The sequence below is a fragment of the Artibeus jamaicensis genome, unplaced genomic scaffold, assembly GCF_021234435.1.
Source record: "Artibeus jamaicensis isolate MK-2021 breed Jamaican fruit bat unplaced genomic scaffold, CSHL_Jam_final scaffold_537, whole genome shotgun sequence".
NCBI classification, from domain to species: Eukaryota; Metazoa; Chordata; class Mammalia; order Chiroptera; family Phyllostomidae; genus Artibeus; species Artibeus jamaicensis.
In genome coordinates this window covers 20,939,572-20,963,132 of record NW_026522047.1, presented here as the reverse complement: position 1 = coordinate 20,963,132, position 23,561 = coordinate 20,939,572, and the positions used below count along the sequence as shown (strand labels likewise).

The 23,561-nt window shown below is 49.7% G+C and overlaps 2 protein-coding genes across 8 annotated transcripts in view; one reads left to right on the top strand and one right to left on the bottom strand.

Annotated features, from left to right (window-relative positions):
- Nucleotides 1-16,335, top strand: part of GATB (glutamyl-tRNA amidotransferase subunit B) — a 71,737-nt gene extending 55,402 nt beyond the window's left edge. The window contains exons 11-13 of the mRNA XM_037168094.2: nucleotides 7,590-7,668; nucleotides 14,293-14,427; nucleotides 15,668-16,335. Coding sequence (XP_037023989.2) covers nucleotides 7,590-7,668; nucleotides 14,293-14,427; nucleotides 15,668-15,799 — 346 coding nt within the window. The 3' untranslated portion in view covers nucleotides 15,800-16,335. The remainder of the gene's footprint in view (nucleotides 1-7,589; nucleotides 7,669-14,292; nucleotides 14,428-15,667) is intronic.
- A 1,234-nt stretch (nucleotides 16,336-17,569) lies between these two features.
- The window catches only part of FHIP1A (FHF complex subunit HOOK interacting protein 1A), a 200,286-nt gene continuing 194,294 nt past the window's right edge, over nucleotides 17,570-23,561 (bottom strand). For 6 of the 7 annotated variants that reach the window (XM_053658217.1, XM_053658221.1, XM_053658218.1 and 3 more), the window contains one exon: nucleotides 17,570-23,275. In XM_053658217.1, the coding sequence (XP_053514192.1) occupies nucleotides 23,022-23,275 (254 nt within the window). In that variant the 3' untranslated portion in view covers nucleotides 17,570-23,021. The remainder of the gene's footprint in view (nucleotides 23,276-23,561) is intronic. The other variant, XR_008390250.1, reaches the window with a different exon arrangement.

The following is a 23,561-nucleotide window of genomic DNA, read 5'->3' as shown; positions in this document are numbered from 1 at the left end:
CTGAATTCTAAAAGATGCCCTCCATCATAGCTGAAAATGCGGTTATTTGTTCCAGTCTCTGACTGTCCACACTGACCTTTGTACTGTGCTGGGGCCTGCATGTGAACAAGACAGGGGTTTGCAAGTGTGAGGGGCCTGCAGACCTATGAGAAAACAGACGGTGGGAGATCCCCAACAGCAGTGGAGTAGGTGGAAGCTACACTCAACTCACCTCCTCATAGGACCAAACTGGAATTATAACTAAAATAGAGAGCAATCAACCTGAATAACTAACTGAAACTAGTTGAAGAGTAAGTAGTCTTACAACCAAGGATCTACAGAAAAAGCCACATTGAGATGGTAGGAAGGGTAGAGATGGGAAAAGGGCTGGCCCCACTCCCACGAGCAGCGGCTGAGATTCTGGAGGGATATCTTAGCTGCAAAGGTTTCCCCTGAGAAGAGTAGATCCTGATTCAACCCCAGTCAAGGCCCCAGAGCCCCAGAGCTGGGAACAGGCCCCCACATAACATCTGACTGTGAAAATCGGCAGGGATTATGTCCACCAGGGAGAGACAAAAGTCTGCTAGAGACACAGGTGTCCTCTTAAAGGGCAAATACATCGAATCTCATTCACAGCCACTCACCTTGGGCTCCAGCAGAGAGAAGGCTGAGCAGAGTAGTTGTGTGAGGAGAGACTGGGGTTTGTGGCTCTGGAGAGAGCCAAACGGATAGCCACTAAGATTCCTGTGCTGAACCCCTTGCTCATACCACAGATGCCATCATTCTTGGGTGGAGCACTCCCCTCCAAGACCATCAGCCTGGGGGAATGCACAGCCCCACCCTCTGGACTCCCTGTCACCCCACCCTGCAGAGTTCATACCCTGCCGAGGAACCAGCTGCCTGAGCTGGGATGTAGAGGTCTTGGCAGGTTCAGAGGGTGTCAGTGACTGAGTGGTGAGGCTTTGGGACGGAGGCCATCCCTTCACTTTCCCATGAACTCACCGTGCCTTCTCCTCAAGGGAGATCCACCAGCCCTGCTCTCTGGGCTTCTGGTGGCCCCACATCCTGACTCCTGGTGGCTCTGTCCTGCTGAGGTCTGGGCAGAATCAAGAAAAGACTGAATTGTGTGGCTCTGGGGCGGGTGCCGTTCCCCGTGCCTTCCCCGAGGCCGAGTAATGCCCCCCCGTCGTGGGAGGTCCACTGGCTCCATTTTCCCAGCTCCCAGAAGAATCGGGGAGAGACCGAATTGTGTGGCTCTAGAATGGGAGCCATTTTTCCTTTGCATGCCCAACTGGTGCAGAGACCTCCCTTCACCTGGCCAAATCTTGGTCTGTTTGGGCCTGATAAACTCTGCTGGCATTTCCCTGATGACTCCCTGATACCCCACCTGCCACAAAGGTGTGTAAACACCCAGCAGGTGCCAGCTAGACTTGATACGCCCTGGGACATTTGCTGAGTGGCCTCAGACCCAGCACTGGCACCAAGTTTGAACTTGCATCAGTCTGGTGAACTCCACTTGCTCCTACCTGGTGACTCACTGAAAGCCTGTCTCATGCAACTCCAGTACCATCAGAGGCTCTTTAAGTGACTGAGCCTAACAGGCAGGCGGAGGCAGATCTCAAGGTGCTCTGGGATTTTTGCTGACCTGCCCCTAGGCCTGCTGCTGGTAAAAGGCAGACTTGTCGCGCAGCTTTGTCCTTCCTCTACACATCCAGGCCCTGCAGAGGAAGCCACAAACTGTAGATCGCTTTATGGCACTAAACAGGTTGCCCAGGACCAGTTATAGGCAGTGTCTGACATCGGTCTGCACCAGAGTCCCTCCCAAGAAGCCCCAGAATCAGCACACCCAGTGGTCAGCTTCAGAAAACATGAGAGCAGGAGCCAGTAAGCTCCACGAGTGGCATATTGAAAGGGAGATCTCGACAGGTACCAGACCTTGCTGAGGCAGACTCTGCTTTGTGTGGCCAGCACCTTGACACAGCATCTTGTACGTTGTGGTTGGGGTTGATCCCCACAGTCAGCCAACCTGAAAGTTGACCCTGCACGTGAACTTGCCAATAGCAATCAAGATTCAATTGCAAGAGGAGGGTTCCCATAACCCACACAAAGAACTTGGAGCACCCTGTTCAGGTGATCAAGGAGACTGGGTCCCATAGGACACCTGCTAGTAAGACCACTCTACCAAGACTGGGAGTCATAGCAGATCTACCTGATACATAAAAACAAACACAAAGAGGCAGCCAACACAGGAGACAATCATGCCCCAAGTGAAAGAACAGGAGAAATCTCCAGAATGAAATGAAGCCAAGCCAAGGTATCAGATACAGAGTTCCAAAAATCGTTATAAGGATGCTCAAGGAACTTAGAACTACAACAGCATGAAAAAGAACATAGGAACCATAAAAAAGAACCAGTCAGAAATGAAAAATACAATGTCTGAAATGAATACACTAGAAGGAATAAATAGTTTGGATGAAGCAAAGGATTGGGTCAGCAATTTGAAAGACAAGGTAGCAGAAAACACCCAATCCAAGCTGCAAAAAGAAAAAAGAACTTTAAAAAACAAGGAGAGTTTAAGGGACCTTGGGAAAATGAAGTGTAACAACCTCTGCATCACAGGGGATACCAGAAGGAGAAGAGAGAGAGAGCAGTAGATCGAGAACCCATATGAAGAAATAATTGAAAATCTCCCTAACCTGGTGCAGGAAAAAGACACACAAGTTCAGGAAGTGCAGAGAGTCCCAAACAAGATGAACCCAAAGAGGCCCACACCACGACACATTGTAAATTACCACAGGTTAAAGACAAAGAGAGAATTGTAAAAGCACAGGAAAAGATAGTTACCTACAAGGGAGTTCCCATGAGACTGTCAGTTGGTTTCTCAACTGAAACATTTCAGGCAGGAAGGGATTGGCATGAAATACTTAAAAGTGATAAAAAGCAAGGACCTACAACTAAGACTACGTTAGCTAGTAAGGCTATCATTTAAAATTAAAGGAGAAAAGAAGAGCTTCCCAGACAAGAAAAAGCTGAAGGACTTGATTATCACCAAACCATTATTACAAGAAATGTTAAAGGATCTTTAAGAAGAAGGGATGAAAAAAAGAGGAATGTAGTTAAAAGATTAAATGGTAATAAGTATATACCTATAATCACTTTAAATGTAAATGGTTTAAATGCTGCAATCAAAAGACATGAAATATGGTAGCTAAAAGGGTAAGAAAACAAGACCCATATATATGCTGTCTATAAGAGTCCCACCACAGAATGAAAGATACACACAGACTGAAAGTAAAGGGTTGGAAAAAGATATTTCCTGCAAATGGAAATGAAAAAGAAGCTGGGGTAGCAATATTTTGGCAAAAGAGACTTTAAAATAAAGGCCTATTTATACATTGTAAGCCTCTACTGGGAAACTGTGTTTAAGATGTTTTCTGTGATGCAAATTAAAGCCACAAAAGATATCACCTCACACCTGTCAGAATGGCTATCATCAATAAATGAACAAACAACAAGTGTTGGAGAGGAAGTGGAGAAAAGGGAACCCTTGTGCACTGTTGGTGGGAATGCAGACTGGTGCAGCCACTGCAGAAAGCAGTATGGAATTTACTCAAAAAACTGAAAATAGAACTGCCTTATCACCCAGTGAATCCACTTCTGAGAATTTATTCACAGAAACCTGAAACACTAATTGGAAAGATCTGCACACCCCGGTGTTCATGGCAGCATCGTTTATGATAGCCAATCCAGTCAGTGAGTGAGTGAGTGAGTAAAAAAGTGTGGCACGTTCACCAGTGGAGTACTGCTCAGCCACAGAAAGAGGGAAATCTCCCTCTTTATGGGCGTGAGAGGGAGACAGCATGGGTGGACCTGGAGAGTATTGTGCCGAGTGAAATAAGCCAGTCAGAGAAAGCCAAACACCATATGATTTTACTCACATGTGGTCTAGAAGGTCTGAGGCATCTAATATGAAAAATAGAGACCTTCTCAAAGAAGATGGTCAGGAAGGGTGATCGACAGCAGGGCTGGCGGGAGAGGGGCTGAGGGAGAGCAGTCATCTCAGACCAGGAACGGGGGGGGGGGGGGGGGTACCACTTCCTTTCTGGAATGCTGGGTCGGAGGTGCCTACAATACAGCCCCCTCGTAGGGTTTACCATTGAGCAGCCCGTTGTGCGGATCTGCAGCCGACAGGCATACCAGACCTAAAGATCTGAGCGTTCTCCTTTGTTCATTATTCAGCCCATGTTAATTCGGTCCAGTCAACATGACAGATGCCATCTCTGCTTTCAGAGCTAACAGCCTAGAAGCTGGTGATAAGCAGCGAGTTAGGGGCTCTGAGAAGGGAAGGTAACAGCAGAGCTAAGCCCTGAGCAAAGGATGAGTAGGGTAGTCAGGCGAAGTCTGAGGGTAAAAGTGTTCCAGGCATAAGGAGCAGCACGCGGGAAAATCTCGAGGCGAGTCTGAGCGTGGCACTTCTGGGAACGCCAGTATGTAGTCACGTACAAGTGCCACGTGGAGTCATTTGGGCAGATGAGAGCTGTCGGGGAGGCTGCGGCACGATGAGGTGGCTGAGGCCGGGCCTGAGGCTCTCTGGACTCTACCCGCGAGGTGTGGGCTGTGTCAGAGCATGTTTGGGCGGATGGGAGCCCCGGAGAGGTGCTCGAATTTGGTGGGCAGAGAGAGCTAGGCAGGCACTGACAGTCTCGAGAAGAGATGCGCTCCCTCCTTCGCCAGACTGAGGAAGAGCCCGGGAACCACAGAAAGCGGCACTAGGCCGCTGGTCCCGAGCAGGCAGGACGTAGAGGAGGGTCCGTCAACAAGAAGGAAGGGAATCTGGAGGCCCAAGGCGAGGTTTTCACAAGGGGTCTAAAGGCGGCTACGGGTGGGTGCAGCAGGATGGGAGGAGGCTGTTATTTGGCAACAGAGGGAGGGGAGGGGGTTTTAAGAGGACAGCTTTAGGGCTAGGGTTAGAACCCAACCACCACATGCTGACAAGGGTCAGTAGTAGCCTCTGATGCCAGATCTTCTTTATTGGTAAGAAATAAGGTACAAAACCATGCAGAGGACATGACAGTAAGATCACTCGAAGACATTTTCAAGATAAGGGAGGTCTCAGTGATTGTGAAGGTGTGGAATTAAAGCCACAGGAGAGAGGAAGCAGCCATCCACGTCGAGTGGCATTCTCAGGAGTGGGAGTGGTGGGGCTGAGAGCACAGCTGGAGGGGTTTGTGTGATGGAAGAGAAGGCACCGCTGTTGAGAGTTCAGGATTCTGCACCTGCAGATGTTCTAATGCAGTGGGAGGTGAGGGTGTGTGCGGAGGGGGGTGGGTGGAAAGGAAGCTGCCAGAACAGCTGCCTCAGTGGGGGAGCCGGGTTGGGGGTGAAATAATTGAGGTAAAAGGGTTATTTATTAGCAGCAGCCCCCTGGATGTCCAAGTCCCAGTATCTTCCTCCAGGAGCTCCTTGCATCCCATTTAAGAGAAGCAGAGAAGGGGAACTTTGGGCCTGAAATGACACTGGGGATTGAGAAGGGCAGCACTTTCTCAAATACAGCTCAGCCAGGTTGTGGTTGTAGAGGTGTCCGTCTCTACAGTCCAGGCTGGGGATGGAGTCGTGACCCTGTAAGAGCTCTGGAGGACTGGCCGAGGTGGGGAGGCGTGGAGCATCGCATTCCCGGGCTCTGTAGATACGCTGGCCTCGGGGTTGGAGACAAGCACGCGAAGCTTAGGCCTTCAGGGTCAGACCGTACTTCAGTGGAGATGCGTTCACTGTCCAGAAACTCGTGTTCTCTGACAGCAGCAAGTCCGTAGCTGCTGCTTCTGCCGTTGCGTTCCATGTCTGACGTGTGGGTATCTGACGAGGGGTCTTTCAGCTGAGTGCGGCAGGAACTGGTCTTTGTCACCGCCCCCCTCCAGGTTAGCCCTGGTGTGTCCGGTCAGTCCGTGCAGAATATCAGATATCCCTGTTGGGGGCTAGAATTCCAAAATACAGATACCACTGACCTACTGCGTGTCAAGCATTGTGGGTATAAAAGGTGATTGAGAAATCCCAAGTGCAGTTAGGCCAGTGGAGGTATTTTATAGTGTGAATTTATGACACACTAATGAGTTGAGGTCGTTAGATGAAAGGCAGAGTATTTTTAATCATGTTATCCTCTATTTCTGCCTACCAGTAGCCCTTTATCGCTGACTCGTCTGGGAGTCGATGCCTTTTTCTGCATGCTCTAGAAACCCCGTTCCACGTCACTGTCAGCTGGGATTCTACACAGTATACGCTCGAATTGGCCATTGTATTTTCTAGAATTGCAGAAAATCCCAGAAAAACCGATTCTGTATTACTTGTCAGTAAGGGTGGGAGGCTGGGGAAAGGGTATCGGAGTGCTTCGTAGGAGTTTCAGATACCAACTGAAGAGCACCAGCACTCTCCAAACCTAACTTCCACTTGGAATGGCCTTTATCCACACGTGCTTTGGGATGAACACACTTTAAATGATGTCTGCCTCCGTGTGTTAGCTGTTCTGAGCGGACAGCCCTAATGAGGCTCCACTGTACTTATCAGACCACAGCAAGGCACACCTGGTGAACTTGCTCTCGATTAGTTTGAAATTCATCGGAATTGGCAGAGGCTAAGTGGTAGTTTCCTTTTTATTATCTAAGAGCTTACCAAGAAATTAATAGTGATGGCAACCGAGACTTAAACAGGAGGCGTTTTCAAGTGCTGTTACGCATTTCAGAAGCTTTCATTTACACAGACATGCTAATGTGCTATTTATGAGTTGTTCCTATCTCTTTAAAACCAGCCCCTAATGACCTCAGATAGACAGCGTTTCATCAGCCCAGTTGCTGTATGTGTTTGGAAGTAGTGATACAATATACTTTAGAAGAAATAATCTGTCATTCAGTCTTGTCTTTTCACTAGGTGCCCACTATCCTCCCCGCCAACTCCCACCCCTGAATGTGAATTATGACACTTTATGTGTTGGTTTGCTCCTCGGCCTTTTGTATCACAGAAATTTGTTAAATGAGTCACGTCCTAGGGGTGTAGGTAACGAGCTCCAGGCCCTTCTGCGCCCAGCCGGCTGCTGTGAGCACAGTCTGTAGAGCTGCCCCTGAGGACGCCAGAGACGTGGCGGGCGGTCGTGGCTTCCCTTCCAGAAAAGCTCTCACAATTAAAGAAGAATTTATATTTGCACGGAAACACCCGGAAAAGCAACCTCGTTAGCTGTTTTGTTTGAAGTAGTTTTAGGCCGATCTTTCCTTGAAAACTATGTAATTACTGGGTTTTTTTTCGTTCTTTGTCATGGTTCATGAATTTTGCAGCCACCTCCTTTCTTTGACTAATTAAACTGAGCAGTTGCTACAGCTTCTGCCAAACAGCTGTTATTGTCGGGCAGTAAAACAAAGAAACACACCACTCACAAAAATGTGTTATATCCTAAAAGGCAAAATAAATAAATAAAACAGAACCCAATTTGGCCTGTTGTTTTCATGGCTGGGTGGGGCTTTAATTGTTTCAACGTATAAAATCAAGTGCTCCGATTCTGAATCACTATAATGGGTACGCCGACAATGTGACATGTAAATTTCTTCTCTCTCCGGTGGGGGCTGCAGTCCTGTCACACCGTCTGCACTGGCCGAGCTCCTTGACCTGCTGGACAGGAAAGCAATTTCAGCAGCAGCAGCCAAACAGGTATGTCCATGCTTCCTGAAGCTCCTGGCGGCCTTGCCATCCCAGCAGAGGGGCTGTGTGAGGCACACATGCCGTCGCTCCGTGAGTTTAATACAAGTACTGAGCGCTCGTCAGTGCTGTTTTTATACCGCAAGGTAGAAACGGTTTCTTTAGCAAATGAAGTAAAGCCAGTATGAGCGGGGCAGATGACTTGCTTCTCACCTTTGCTGAGCTGGGGGGATAGTTATTGTTCGGGTTTGTCGGGATGTTCCCCAAACACTTGTTTATGTGAGAGGCCAGGCCCTGAAGTTTCTGGGGGCTTCTGACTGCCTCCCCGCGTTCCGGTGCTCTCCTGTCCTCCTCCGCAACCTCCCAGCCCAGCACCAGGGGCTTTTTTCTCTGTGTTGTGCGGTTGTCTTGAAAGGCAGTCTTCCACCAGGAGGGCGAGGTCAGACAGACCGCCTCAGGTGAGCTTAGAGAAAAGTTTACACACGTACTCAGTGTGCGGGAGAAACAGCATCATTGTCCAAGATGGCCCGTGTCTCATCTCCACCTGGCAGTCTTAGGTAAGTGAACAATTTCTGGAATTCTGAAAACTCAGACAGATATGGACCCAGGAAGGTAAAGAACACCAAGGTGGCTGCCTGATCGCAGCCTCAGATGTCTGCAGCTGTCAGTGCATCAGCCAGAAACTTAATGTTATTTTAATGGTGCCTTTTGCATTTAATATTTATACACACCGACAGCAGTGGCAGATTACAAAGGGAGGCTCGGGAAAGTGGCTGCTTTCGGCTAATTGTGAGGCACCATGGAGCACACACTGGCTTCTTTGCTATGGAACTGGAGACAGGAACTAATCGAGGCTCTGTGTACCCACCACCAAGTGAGGCCTCAACCGCAGTGCCCTGCCACGTTTAGGAAAGGGTTTCAGCTGCCTGGATGCCAGAGGAATACAAATGTTTATGACATAGCTCAGCAGTAGCAGGAAGATTTGATGGCCTGAGGGCAGGAAATATCTGTGTGTATAAGAAAGCACACATGAAGTGTAGCATTTGAAATGAGAGGGGAAACATCCTTCCATTCATCTCGCCCCACCAAAAACAGAAGGGAAAACAGAACAGAACAGAACAGTTCAGTGAATTTGGTCGTTTGGGGGAAAGAGATGGGAAATGTTGGAAGACCCCGACTGCCGGGTTCCAGACAAAATCCCAGCCAGTCGGAAGGGGCTGCGGCGAACCCAGCTTCTGTGAGGCCGGATTAGAAAGGCGAGAGTGGTGTGCTGCCCAAGGAGATCTGCCTTGTTTATCACTGCCCGGGTGGTTTAGCTTTTTAGTGTTCTTATTTGCTGTCTGAATTCCTGGTGGCAAAAAATGGTATTTTTTAAAAATAATCCATTCTTCAACTGGTACATATGCATGGAAAGATGCCTGGAATGGTACTCCACTAATATTAATGGTAGTTATTTCAGGGTAGTAGAATTGGAAAACCTTCATATTTTCTATATTATTTAAACTGTTTTGATTACTATAGCTTTGTAGTATAGTTTGAAACTAAGTGCGTGTGATGCATCCAGCTTCGTCCTTTTTTTTGAGGCTGGCTTCAGCTATTAGTCTTCTGTGGCACCGTTACAAACCTCTGGGTTTTGGATTTGTTTTTCTGTTGTTCTATTTCTGTGAAAAATGCTATAGGGATATTGATAGGAATTACATTGATCTGGATATTCCTTAGGTCACATGAATGTTGTAACAATATTAATTCTTCTAATCCATGAATGTGGAATTTCTTCTCATTTTTCGCGTCATCTTCAGTTTCTTTCAAAATCATCTTACAATTTTCAGTGTTTAGATCTTTCACATCCTTTGTTTATTCCTAGGTGTTGCTCTTGTTGCGATTGTCAGTGGGACCGTTTCCTCGTTTCTTCTTGTGGTGGTGCACTACTCATATGCAGAGACGCAGCAGGTGTTGCGCCTTGAGTTCGTGTCCTGCGACCTTATTGTGTTGTTTCTAATAGTTCTTTGTGGAGTCTCTGGGGTTTTCTATATATAAATTCCTGTTACCCACAAATGGTGCTTGTTTCACTTCTTTTTTTCCCAATTTGGATGCCTTTTATTTATTTATTTTTTCCTTGTCTAATTGCTGTGGCTAGGACTTTCAGTATTATGTGGATAGAAGTAACAAGAGTGGGCAGCTTTATCTTGTTCCTGATCCCAGAGGAAACACTTGCCGTCTTCCACCTTTGAGTCTATTAGCTGCTGGTTAGTCGTGTGGCCTCCATTGTGTTGAGGAACTGTTCTTCTAAACCCATTTTGAGAGGTTTCATTATAAATGGATGTTGTACCTTGTCAAGGTGTTTAATGCATCGATTGAAATTATCATAGGCTTTTTATCTTTCGTATTGTCACTTCCTCATGTCTACTTTGAGGTCTACTTTAAACAAAAACCAGCAAACCCTTTGTAGACAGTGTTTTGTGTCATGCGTACAAATGATGTTACGTCTTTCACTCCCTTGTGGTGCTGCAGCTCTTTGCACACTGTGCTTTGCCCTGCCCCTCTGGTGTCTCGGGTCGATGTTTGCTGCTTTCTAGGAGTACTTGCCTTTGACCAGAGGAGCTTCCCCTCACTGCCACTGTCACAGCTCCCTCCCTGCGGTCTCCCGTGAACGGGTCCATCCTCCACACTGACCCTGGAAGTCCCCAGGATACAGATACTGGAGGGGCCCGCCTGCTCACCTTCCATCCTTCCTTCCAGTTATTTAAAAATGGCTTTAGCTAGAGAAACACTTGTATAGTAGATAAGAGGATGTGTGAATTCCGGCCCCAGGGAACTGAGGGCTGAGTTTCTGTGCTCCCCACTGTGCCCCATTTCAGAGCTGCCTCCATGGTCAGAGTATAATTGGGGGTCCCCAGTTTGCATTACCCCATACTTTTGGTGGCATTTATTAACACACTGCCTTGGGAATTCCTTGTTCCGTATGTACACTTGTCTTAGGTGGGCAGGAGCAGGGCCTGGGAGCTGCATGTTTAGCCAGAAACAGTTGTACTTTGATGGCACTTCCCAGGGCAGTGGTTAAACACAAAGAGGACTTACACTGTAGCAGGAATCTGGCAACCATGAAGCCGTGAGAGCTGCTGCAAGAGGCCAGGGGAGGGAGCGCTGCAGAGTCGGGCCTGGAGGCCAGGGGCCCCTTTGGTGGCTCCCACCCTGGTGGGTTCTCCCTTGGAGTGCAGTCTGTGTTCAGTAGCAGTGAGCAGAGGACTGGACCAGCAAAGTCTGCTGTGTTGGCCCAGGGGGCTCGAGCTGGTAACGGCCACTGGACTAATCTGGGAAGTTAATAAGCTGATGTGTTCTAACTCTAAGAGTAGAGAACAGTCCAGCTACCACGTTCCCATTTGTTCCAGGAGGCCACTGAAATGTATTTCTCCGGTGTCCCTCCTTTGTTCCCCCATCTTTCTCAGGGAGCAGCCAGTCTCCCTGCATTTAAAAGCATCCATCCTGGCCTTGTCCTGCTTTTCCTTCTACATGGTGTGTGTGGTTTGGCCATGATCCCCAAGCTGCCTCAGGCAGATTCAGCCGGCATGTGAGCCTGTAGGGTCCCTGCCACGTGAGTGCCAGGCAAGGCAGGCACCCTGGGTGGCCCGTTCAGATCTGCCCTGCGCTCTCAGCTGCACCTGCAGTAGCAGCAAGGCCTGGGCATGGCCCCTGGGGCCGGCCAGCGTGCTGCTGCACGGCCACGTCTGCCGGGCCCCCCGTCCCCTCCTGCTGTAGAGAGCTGCTGCGCAGTCTTTATGAGCAAGTCTTTGCAGGTAATTTTCACTTCAAGCCAGAGACCTGGAGTCTCTTGAGATCTCCACTCTCTTCCTAAATGTTGGACATTTCAAACTAGGAACTTTATTAGGAGACTGTAGAGATGAACAAAATGAACAGTGGTCAATGTCTAAATACCTACCACTAGGGGATAATTTAATTATGAAAATATATTGGATGGTATTACTTTTTTATTAATATAAAAAAGCACTTTTGTAATAAGTGAAACAAAAGCAAGTCACAGATCATATAGACATGATCACAACTGCATTACAAAACAGGAAACAGGAAGGGAAAAATCTTTTCTTTTTCTCTTGTTTCCCTTACCTGAGGGGAGAGATCCAAAAAATATTGCCAAGAGTGATGTCAGAGAATTTACTGCCTATCTTTTCCTCTAGGACTCCATGGTCTCAGGTCCTGCACCCAAGTCCTCAATCCATTCTGAGTTTATTCTTGTGTACACAGCAAGAACACGGTCCCGCCTCACTCCCCTGGGTCTCTCTGTTCAGCTTTCTCAGCACCATCTACTTCAGACACTGTCTTCACCCCACTGTGCCTCTCTGCCTCCCCTGCCATAGATCAATCAACCATATAGATGTGGGCTTACCCCTGGGCTCTGTTCTGCCCCATCAGTCCACACAGCTGTCCCCTGTCACCATACCATGCTGCCTTGACCACCATAGCCCTGGTAGTACTGCCCAAAGTCAGATAGCATGACATCTCCAACTTTGTTCTTTCTCGTTATTGCTTTGGCTGTTTGAGGGCTGTTGTGCGGGGGCTGACCCCAAGGAGCAGAAGTTGCTTTAGCAGGGCTCTGGTACCAGCTGAGTCTTCCCTGCAGATGTGTCATTTGTGGAGCTGGCTGGGTGGCACTCTGGTATTGTCTGAAGCTGGCTGCATATGTTGGTTCCGGAGCCTCTTGGGAGGGGCTCTGGTGCAGGCCAGGGTCAGCCACTGCTTCTTCTGGGCTTGGGACTCCAAAGTGATCTGTAGTTGGTAATCGCTTGTGCTGGGCTTGAGACCTTTGCGTGGGCGCCACGTGGGAGTTGGAGCCAGCCACCACGTGTGTCAAGCTTGTGGCTGCTTAGTTAAGGCAACGTTCCAAGTCAAGACTGGCCGCAGCTCACACCAGGCTTGGGGCCACCTGGTGAGAGTTACATGCAAGTTGAGACTGGTCATCACTTGTGCCAGGCTCGGGGCCACTTACCAAGAGATTCAGAACATGCCAAGGCCAGCTGCTGCTTGTTTGGGGTCTGTGGACCTTTGAGAGACTTTAGGAGAGTCCACAGCATGAGCTAAAGCAGGCCCCTTGTGTGGAGGAGCCACTTGAAGTGGCTCAGGCCAGACGAGCAGGTTGGGGGGTGGTGTCAAGGACTCACCAGGGCTGGGTGAGCGGTGTCAGCTGGGTTGGTGGAGAGCTCGGGTTTGGTGCCACCTCGGCAGGCTGGCTGCAAGGGAGGAGAGCTCCACAAAGGAGCAATGGCTTGTGCCAGCCCTCCCACCTCTGGAGAGAGCTGTCGCCACCCCGTCCTTCCAGCTCTGGAGCCAGCCCATGTAGTTCCTCACTGTACGTCCCTGCTGTCGCTGTACTAGAGTCCAAAGCGAGTGAGTTCATGAGCAGGGGGGTCTGTGCCCAGGCCCTGGAGGACTGCCTTGGTCTCCAGCAGCGCTCCGTCTCACTCCAGTGCAGTCCCTGCTGGTTCCTCACAGCCAGATGTTATGGTGTTGGTACCCTGGGCTGGGGAACCCCGGTTCCTCAGGGGGACCCCAGAGCTGACTCTTAATCTCCTCACCATGGATATGGGACCTGTTCGTTCTGTGCCTCCGCCCCTCCTGCCATTCTCAGTGGGGCTTCCTCTTCATGGGACGTCCGTTCAGCCAGTCTTCAGGCCGTTCCTCAGTGATAGCTGTTCTGTAACTGGGTTGTCGTGCTGATGCGGGAGGAGGCGAGCCCAGCTTTTACCCACTCTGCCATTTGACCAGAAGTCCTGTGCGTTAGTTATGGACCAGCTCTTCTAGGAGAGATGGACGGCTGGTCCTCGGCCAGAATGGTCGCAGGGTGTTCAGTGCTCGGAGATGACCGCAGGCCAAGCAGCAGGAGGGGCCACAGCAGAAGAAGGGGACACCACCCCATTCCCGCTTCCTCTAGATAAGTAAGAGGAAGGAGGGAAACTACTCTAGGAAGTGCCTTCTTTAAAAGTATTTTCTTTTTCCAATTTTAGTAAGTTTGGTATTCGTTACTGTTACCATTTTTTAAGTAGAAAAAATGCACCATGAACTGTTGATCATCCTAGCCAGAATTGGGGCCAGCTCCACCTGTAGGGGATAAATGTGATAGGCCAGTCCCTGTGGACTGTGATTTGTGTGTTTAGTTATTTTCCGTCTCGGGTCTTCATTATGGGGCCACTTTCGCGCTCCCCTGATTTCAGGTTTCCCAGCAGGCTGGGTTTTCTGGACTTTGTCCAGGTGCGTGGTTACCTCCTACAGCCTGTGGGGCTCCATCCCACATCAGAATGTCACTTCAGTCCCTTAATTCGGGGGACACAAGACAGAGCTGGGCCCCATACTCCGACCCCTGCCAGCAGGAGCCCTTTGAAAGGTCGCCTCACACCTCCCCGCTGCTCCTCCCTGTTGTGTGGTTGGAGTCCGCCAGCAGGAAGGCCCCGTCTGTGGTGAGGCCTCCTGCTCTGTTCTGGGGGAGTTCAGCTCGGGGAGACTCCAGGTGTGTCTGCATGCCCTGCAGAGCAGCTTCGTCCCCGATGCTTCAGGGGAGACAGGCCCCTGCAGCTGGGATTCCCGGAATCGGCCCACTGACTCCTCTCTCCCGCCTCTGGCCCGTAGGTGTTGAAGGAACTGTGGGGGAGTGAAGGGAAGACGCCAGCGCAGATCGTTTCAGAGAAGAAGCTTGAACTGATGCAGGACCAAGAGGCCCTGGAGCAGCTCTGCCAGGCCACACTGGAGGAACATCCACAAGTGGTAATTCCCACCGTGGGGTGCAGAAGGTCTCCACGTGCAGCCGGGGAGAGGGCCACCTGCTGGCCAGCAGGGGGTCAGCCTGAGGACACGGCCAGGAATCTGTCCTTAGCTCCCTGTAGCAACCCAGAGGCGCTGCCTCAGAATGGCTGACCCAGTTTCAGCAATAATTCACTATTTTTGTCAGTTTTTACCTAAGGTCAAGAGATGAAATTAGGGGAATATTACAAAAATAGAGCTTTCCCCAAGGAAAAGGAAAATCTACCCCTGCAGCTTAATCTCATGGAATTTCAGTTTGAAGGGTAGTTCTCGAGTCCCCCGGCCGCTGCCCCTCCCGGGGTTGATGTCCTGAATGGGTGGTGGCTGGCTCTGCTCTGTGAGGGGCCCGGTTAGTAAAAGCAAGCAGGCATGACTGCAGACCAGGAGGACAGGTACGGAGATGCTTCAGCTTCACACCTTTAAGAGGTGGGAAGAAAAGCAGAAAGGAAAATATGGAGAAAAGCCTTAATAGGAACGTAGCTGAAAACCAAATCATGCTGAGTGTAGAACAGAGTAGAAAAGCTACACTGAGCAGCATTCCTCCCTCCCGAAGTCTAATCATACTGTCCAGAGATATTGTCAGTGCAGGGGAAATTGTTGGAGCTCTTGATGAGGACAGTGGGCCTGCCCTGGGTCTCGGCAGTCTGTCCTGCCTCGGCCACAGTGCCCGACACAGACACACTTCTGCAGCTGAGTGCGAATACGCGCAGGTGTTCCTGCCGATCCCACTGTCACAGAGTGGTGGCGTTCGGGGCCTGCTTCTGCTGTCCCGACCTGCCCCCACAGTGCACGCTCCCCCCATCCAAATGCTCTGGGAGAGTTGCCATTCTATGGATCTGTTTTCTAATAACCGGGAGGTTCATCTTTCGGGGGAGAAGGAAATCCATGCATTGCAGGGCCCGCTGACCCCCACTGGAGGCTGCGAGAGGCTCCTCACTGGTGAGTCCAGACAGCAGTCCTGTGGGCGGGCACTCAAGACACACACGGTCCTCTGGGCCGTTTTCATGGGAAGGCTGGGTGGCGGTCTCTCCTCTTGACAGGAGCCTGGAAACCGCCCCAGAAGCTCACCCCCCCTTTTTCTTTTTTCATTGTGTATCTAACACTAAAAGAAAAAAACACTTTAAATTGCAGTAAGTACAAACCTTAATTGAGGATGTTTAGTTATGAGTCTCTTTCTCCTCTAATACAATTTCCGTCTTCTAAGGTAATGGATGTGAAGAAGGGAAACCCCAGAGCTATCAATAAACTGATTGGGCTGGTCCGAAAAGCGACTCTCAGCCGAGCAGAGCCCACTGTGATCAAAGAGATACTGGAGAAGAAGCTGTCGTCATCGTGAGGTAGTTCGGGTCCCTCTGCCTGAGGGAGGCGGCACAGCCGGGACACAGGGCAGAGCCTTGAAACCCGGCGTCCCCGTCCCTGAGCCAGCCAGAGCAGGGGCCACACCTGACCTGTGCGCCTTGGGGGCCGCCTCGCCCCGTCTGTGTCGCTGGCGTCAAAGCCGCACCAGCTCAGCTGCAACTGGGGTTAAGACACAGCACATTCCGGTGCTTAGTAATTCTGAACTAAAGGAAAGGCACTGTTTCAAATGCTGTCACCTTTCTAAGAAGAATTTATTCTGCAGTATTTTTAGCCTCAAAAATAGGTTGATGGAGAGAAAGACTGAAGAATAAATCCACTGGTGGCGTAAACATAAGGCTTGTTCAGCGAGGTCTCCCGAGGGCAGGAAAGGAGGCTGTTAGTCTTCTATCAGGTATCGGTACTGTTCAGCCCCTAGGGACTCCAGAAGGCAGTGCTCTGAAAATGAAGAATTTTTTTGTAAAGTAGACAACAGACGTTTTCAAATAAATTTAATGAATAAAATATATACTGAAATATTGCATAAAAAAATTACACTTCAAAGACTGTGCAGCTGACAGTCCTCCTCCCCCCACCCTCAGACCAAAAAGAGATAAAAAGAAAAGCTGTAACATTAAATGGGTTTGTTTTTCCTGGAAAGAATATGATTATAAACTGGCATATCAAAACCCTGACCTTCAACATTAACTGTGGTGCAGTTAGTGTCTCCGCGCCGGCTGGGCCGCCCGCCCTGCTCGTGAGGACACTGGACGCCCCTTGTTCACGCGATGCTTCGTTACCTCTGCCCTGCAGCGCTTAAAGGCCACTTTGCAAATGGTGTTTTTTAAAAGCACAGGCCAAATTCTGACACGAGTAAGAACACAGTGTTGGAGAGCCCCAATTTTACACTGACTTCAGTCTACCAAGTGGAAGCATCTCCATCAGGAGTGGCGTCCCCGTGGCAGCCGGAGAAGCGGACCCTTGCCCATCACTGTCTACAGGTAATGGCCACAGCGCTTGCTCAGGACCCCTAACTGGAGTCATGACGAGTGTCTGTCACCTCAGCCAAGAAGCCTTGTGTCCCTCGCACGTTCCGTCACAATCCTGACAACTGCTGGGCATGAAGGAAAATGTTTTCATTACACCTCTTTCCAGGAGAGAGGCAGAGTCCCTTCTCCCCCCGCCCCACGCGTCCCTGACTTCCAAATGGGCAAAGGCAGTTGGAGGGCGGCCCTGGTGGGCTCACTGGTTAGCCGGCCCGGCTGCCTCTATGGAAAGCACTGGGGGTTCTTTCCAGGCCATTTTAAAGCGGGGCTTACCTAAGTGGGGTGAGGGGCGGCCAGGGAAGAGGGCTTACCAAACTGTTGTGTCAAGTGTCAACTGTATTACCAACTGACCATTTCCAGAGAAACAGGCCGCCATTGAATCACTGGTGTTTACCATGCATGCAGATTATCCCCCTCTCTCACAGTTGCCTGTGGTCTTGAAATCCTGAAAATCGAACTGCTGTGTAGTTATAACAGCTTAGAAGAAATGAAATCAAATCACAGCTCAGCCATCTTACTTGGAACCTGACTAGATATTTGAAAGATATGTTCACATCATGCCCTAAGAGATTCCAGTGTGGCTCTGCTTATAAATGGGCCTCCATGAAATACAATTTTGCTTTTTTGAATGCGTATGAATTTGGTCTGGTTCTTTCTTTGCTATTCAGGGGCAAATCTCATGAAAATGTATGAGTTGGCACCATAGGTGAAGCCATTGCCATCTGCCGCTGGAACCCACACACCTGTAAGTGGGGAAGGGAATGTGCTAGGAAACCGGCTGCCCCCCAGCCTGGTCATGTCCAAACCATGGGTTCTGTTGCTTGAGGGGAGACCTTGGAGGGCTGGCCGGTTATGGTGGGAGGGTGGGAATGTCAGCCTCGGGACTCAGCGTGCCACCTGACACAGAAGAGGTATTTAGGAAAAGGTCATTGGACTTACAACACTAAATGGACAGCCCTTCATGGGGCCCCTTTGCATGAGAGGCTGGTACTGCAGACTGAATGGGCTTGTAAACTCGGGATATCTGTGTCTAAGGAGGAGCTTCTTGACCACATCCTGGCTCACAGGTGAGGGCGAACTTCTGTCTTTCAAGGTGAAGATGGCCCAGGAAAAAGAACTTTGATCATTATTTTTACCAAGTGAAGGGTGTTTTAGCTGAGCTCCACATTCCCCCTTCTTTTCTGTGATCGTCACCAATCTGGAAGCAGCTGTGATGCACGCACCCTCCTGGAGGTCTGAGTGAGCTGGGCGACTGAAGGTCTAGCTTGTGGCTGTGACCCACAGTTTACATTCTCGTTTTCATTTCTACTGAACTCAGCTGCTTCATTTCACAGATACTCCAGAGTGACCATTCGGGGAAAAGCAATGACTCTGTCTGAAAGGCCATGCTGTGTGTCCATTACCAAGAGCATCGTGAAGGGGACGGTGCCGCCTTGGCAGCTTTCAGACCCGTGCATCTATGGATTGTTCGAGGAGAGAGCTGACCCCAGACTGTAAGGAGGAAGGCTCTGATTCAAATTGTCACTGGCTGCCTCCTTTAGTTAAAACAACTTAGCAAAAATCAATTAAGTAAAATCCGCACCAAATTTCCTCTTTTAAAATGCCTCCAGGGCGAAAGGGGACCTCGTTATACGAGGGCCTTCTGTAGACCTGTCCCAATTAAAAGTCAGCTGATGTGCTAAGAAACACAGCCTTCTGCAGCCTCAGCACCGCAGAATTCACAGTGTGGCCTGAGAGCTTCCATCACGCTTGTCAGATCTGAATGACAGTAAATCTACGCTCCCCTGAAAGGGGCCTGAAGTGCACACCGAACTCTCGCTGACGGGACTTGCTGCAGCCTCGCTACCCGTGTGGGTGACGGTGAATTCGCTTTCCTCACGTGTAAGTAGGAATGATGCACAACAACCAAGGGGGCAGGAAGGGTCAGTGCCACCTGAAACCATTATTCATTTTAGGACTCTCAGGTGCAGAGGCCAAAGAGCCGAGGGCTTCCTCCCCACCCTGCCCTTGCGTTTCCCCTGCAGAACCTCACCAAAAATCCTTCATAAAGCCCTGTTTAGCCAGTTAATGAGCTGCCTGGGTAATCTGTCCTCAAAACAAGTAATTGCCTAATAAATGCGTGGACGGAGAGAGCATTTACTGAGGCAGAGTTATCCTGAGAATGACTCATCTTCCAAGAGCTCTTCCTTAAAAAAAGTATTAGGTTTATGATGGTCATTCAGACAGAAAGAAGGCGTCTACTTCATTTTCTTTCAGTGTTTCCTCAATGTGATTTAAGAATGGAGCATAAACCGACTTGACAGTGTTCTGTTTTAAGCTGTTATTTGATGGAGAATTAGTGGTGTGTGATTTATCGACTGATGGCTGAAGCGCAGAGGGGCCTGAGAGCATCTTAATGACTCCAAGCTCCTGTGGCCTCAGTTACCAGAGGACTGCTGTTCTCAGGAAGGGCTTACCCTGCAGAGCTGGCTGGGATTGGCCGCCAGCCACGATTGCCCCGGCCTGGGCCCTGGCTCGAAGGGGCACATGCAGGAATGGCTGTCCTGCACTAAGCTGTTTCATAAAAGTAGCAAGCATGGTGGTCATTTCAGTAAAGAAGGGCTGGCTGGTAATTAGCAATTAAATCAAACTGCCCTTCAATGAGAACTGGAGAGGATGCTGTGGATATTTAATGTCACCCTTCTGACACGTCCCACCCCTGCTGGAGCTGCACTGCCCTTGTGAAGATGACCTGGACACGCCTGCGCAGACTTGGGATGCAACCCCTAACCGCCACATGGAGCTGGAAGCTTGCCCACGTGCCTGCTGAGCTGATGCAGAGACACCCACCACAGATTTCAGCCTGAGCACCACAGGAAGCCAGATACTCACATACCGTTTCCAGGGTCTGCTGCTAATAGGGGGCTCCCCAGACAGCTACACCTGACCACAATGAAAGCCACTGCGAAGGAAGAGGTACGCCTGAGGCCCCGTGAAAGAACCGAACGCATCCTCCCTGCAGGTGACAGAGACAGGAATTCCCAGCCCAGAACATCAAAGTAGTTTCCAAAACACAGGGGAGGGCAGAAGTGGGTTTACAGTTGTGAGTGCATGAAACACGTTTTTTCCCCTTGTTTTATTATTATTCATTGGAACTACAACTATAAACTCACATTTGTCCACCCCTGGGATACTAAGAAAAATGGGGACAATGTCATAATCCCTCTAAATACCAGGAAAAGAAAGCATCCGCTGCTAAAGAAAATCCCACCTCTGATAACTCCGCATCCCGTCATGGCCAAGAAATTGTGATTTATACTCCTGAAATGATATTTTAGACTAAACCTGAAATTCTTTGTTGAAAGACTTAAGACCATTTCCAAAAATCAATTTTAAATATCCCAGTGGTCTAATATACTTTATACCACGAAATTCATTCCATCCGAACTTAATCTCAGACCCTGAATTATGAAGTGAGGGTAATGTAACGTTCCAGGAGCCCTGGACTCACCTTCACTGCCTGGGACCGTCAGGCTGGACACGGTGACGCCGACCGGGGGACGACGGAGGCTCCACCCGCTGTCTGCCACCAGAAGCACAGTGTTTTGACATGCGGGCCTGAACCCACAGAGAGGTGTCTCTACTCTTGGGCCACATCTTAAAGCATGCCAGGTATCCTTCAATTTTTTTTCCCCAAACTCATTACAGAAAAGATATTTCTAAAGGTCGTACCTACTGTATAATGAATATTCTACTCCATTACCAGGAGTCTCCCCCACCCAATCATCCACCTGCTGTACGGTATCCCCCCATCTACCCAGACAGTGTTCACTCCTCACACCCCCCAGGACCTGAGTTGCTCCTGGTTAGAGCCTTGGAGCGCCACTGCTTCCCCCCGCCCCCGGCTCATCCACACCATTCCCTAAACACCCTTACCTGACCCACCTGGTTGCTCCCCTCAGCCAACGGGGTTTCCCGGTTTTCTATGCACTTCCAGGGTGACTTCCTGAATACATGTTGAAAAGCCCTGGATTCAGCGCCCTGGGGGAGGGCTGCAGCGGACCAGTGTCCAGTTTCAGATAGAGGGGTGTCCATGGAGCTTGCTGCCAGCACCCCAGCATGGGAATTCCTCTTCCTGTCTCACCCCAGACCCTGGTCAGCTGTGTCTCCGGAAAGGTCAGTCTATTCAGTACTTATTTTTAAAAAAATACTAAGAGGCACAAGATCAATCCCTTTCCCAGAAGGCACATCCTGCAAAGGGGTTGGTGGGTTCTGTAACAAAGCGATACGGACTCCTGAGAAAGAATCCACACTATCACCAGATAATGGAAAGAACTGTAAATCAAACCTAAAAGCTTAAAGAATACAGTTTGCAGATGCCACTTTAGCATCCCCTATACCTGGCAAGTCCAAACTGGAAGATAAATACTTGTGCAAATCAAAGGGAGAGGATAGTAATAACTCACAGCTTAAACTCCATTTTTCTGTCCCACTCTTCTCCCTCCCTTATGCCGCCGCCTTTCCCAGCAGAGACTTGGTGATCATACAGACACAAGAGGGTGCAGGGGACAGGCCAGTCTGCAGGGCCGCATGCATTCTGACCGCTGCAGCACAGCTGGCAAACCACTCCTCAAGGCAGACAAATTTGGACTCAGAAATGTACAGTAAATTGGCATCTTTGGTTTCTTGCTTAGACTCGGAAACACTGCGAGGTTGGCCCCTAAGAGCCACCCGGCCTAAGCCAGATCTCCCCGGGTCATCATTCCACGGGCCGGTGCGCTCTCAATACAAAACTGCTGCAAGGCCCTTGGACGGTGCAGGGCAGCCTGTGCTCGGCACAGTCTCAGAAGTAATTGTGTCCTCCACTCCCTCTTGTACTGCTTCTCACCTGCCCAGAGGAGAGGGGAGGAGAACTGAATATCCATAAATACCAGTTGTTTAGTCTCCTTTTCAACCCACAGTTATTTCGTGTTTCCCCCTTTGGTGGAGGCTTAGGAGACTGTGGTTCTGAGTGTAACTGGAGTGGCTGGGCTGAAAAGCAGCAGAGAGGCACTAAGACCCCACCCCGGGGCCTTCTGCTGAAGCCCGTCGCTCAGAAGGCTGAGGTGGTGGTGGCTCTCTGTGGAGCCCGTCACCAGCAGCAGGCACTTGGCTTTGCAGGGGTCCCTGCAACCCATTTGCATTTACATCCCAGTTTCCAGAGCGGCCATCCAGTTCCTGCTTACCTACAAAGTGCAACTTGTTAGGAAAAGCAAACACAGTTTAAAGTAATTACCAGTGATTTTAGAGGCTGCATTTAGTTTACCTTTATCCTTTCCCCTCCATAGTCTCTCACCACCAAAAAAAAAAAATACTATATGAAACAGCTTCCCAAATTAATGTTTTTCATAAAACACTTTAGAAATAATGATGCCCATCTTATATATGAGAGCATGCTTTCTTCCAAGCAAGCTCCTAAACATCAAAGAAACAGCTTGCATAGGTATGTTTCATTTTGTGCAAATCTTAGTATGATAAGGCTACTTTCAGTATTTAGGTAGTGCTCAGTGAATAAAGTAATCTCTCCGGAAACAAGAAAACTTCCCAGCATTGCACATTCTCTCCAACCACATCTGACTTCCCAGGCGGACAGCCGCGACCAGCAGGCTTGCCTGCACCATGGGGCAGTCCATGTTGGGCAGAACACGAGTCTTGGATGTAAAATGCAAAGGGTCACATGATACCCGCTTACGTGGTGGAGGCAGCGGAAGCTCCATCGCTGCTCTTCCCTGTTACGGAACGGAATCCAAAACACGGGGCGATAGGAACGGCTTTCCTCATGTGCTGTTCATTGAAGAGCCGACATTCTGACATGGGGTACTTCCAGAAACCCCCCTATTTGCTTGGTTTGATCTACGCTGCAAGAAGAGTTGACTCAAAGGGATGGGAGAATAACAACCCAAAATCTGAAGAGGAAAGATTGGGGCAAAGAAAACCTGCCAAAGGAGCAACCAGCTTATGAGACTTACACGATTCTACATATCGTAGGGTGGGAAGACCCAGCTAGAGAGAGAGGAGATGTAGAGAAAATTCCCCTCCCAAAAATCAAGTATTGTCAGGAAATATCAAAGTAGAAATTTTTGTAAGCAGCTTTGCATTTAACATTCAGTCAAGACACTAAACCTTAAAAAAAAACCCTCTATTTAAAAAACGAAAATGCTAACAATAGGAGTCCTCGAAGTCCCCCAGGATCTGGCAGCAGAGAATGGAGTGTTCTTGGGCCAGGGCGGCCAGTTCCTTCAGGAACTCCGGGAAGAGGGCAGCGGCCAGCATGGCGTTCCTCACCGGCAGGGGCAGGCTGGGCGGCACCCCGGCCGCCTTGGCTCTGTTGGTCAGGAAGGGCTGAAGCACTCTTGGTGGACCATCCAAAAGGCTCTTGCCGGTTCCTGTCCTGGAGGCATCCTGAGTGGGATCTGAAACCAGAAAGCAGACGGTCATGGGGACCCTCTGTGCTCCTCCCCATCATTTTCCTAAGTGTGTGTGTGTGAGGGAAGGACGAGGGCGGAGACACGGCCCTGAGCACACGCGTTAGGCCGCTCAGTGGCACACGGATTTTGCTCAGCAGGTGAGCTCCAGCACCAGGCATGCAATATGAGTGTCATCCCAAAGCCCTGGTGCAGAAACTGGGATGAGAATGGAGGTTTCTCAGGAACCCTCCGTGCCCAGGACGTGGCAAGGGAAACACCAAAAAAGGCATCT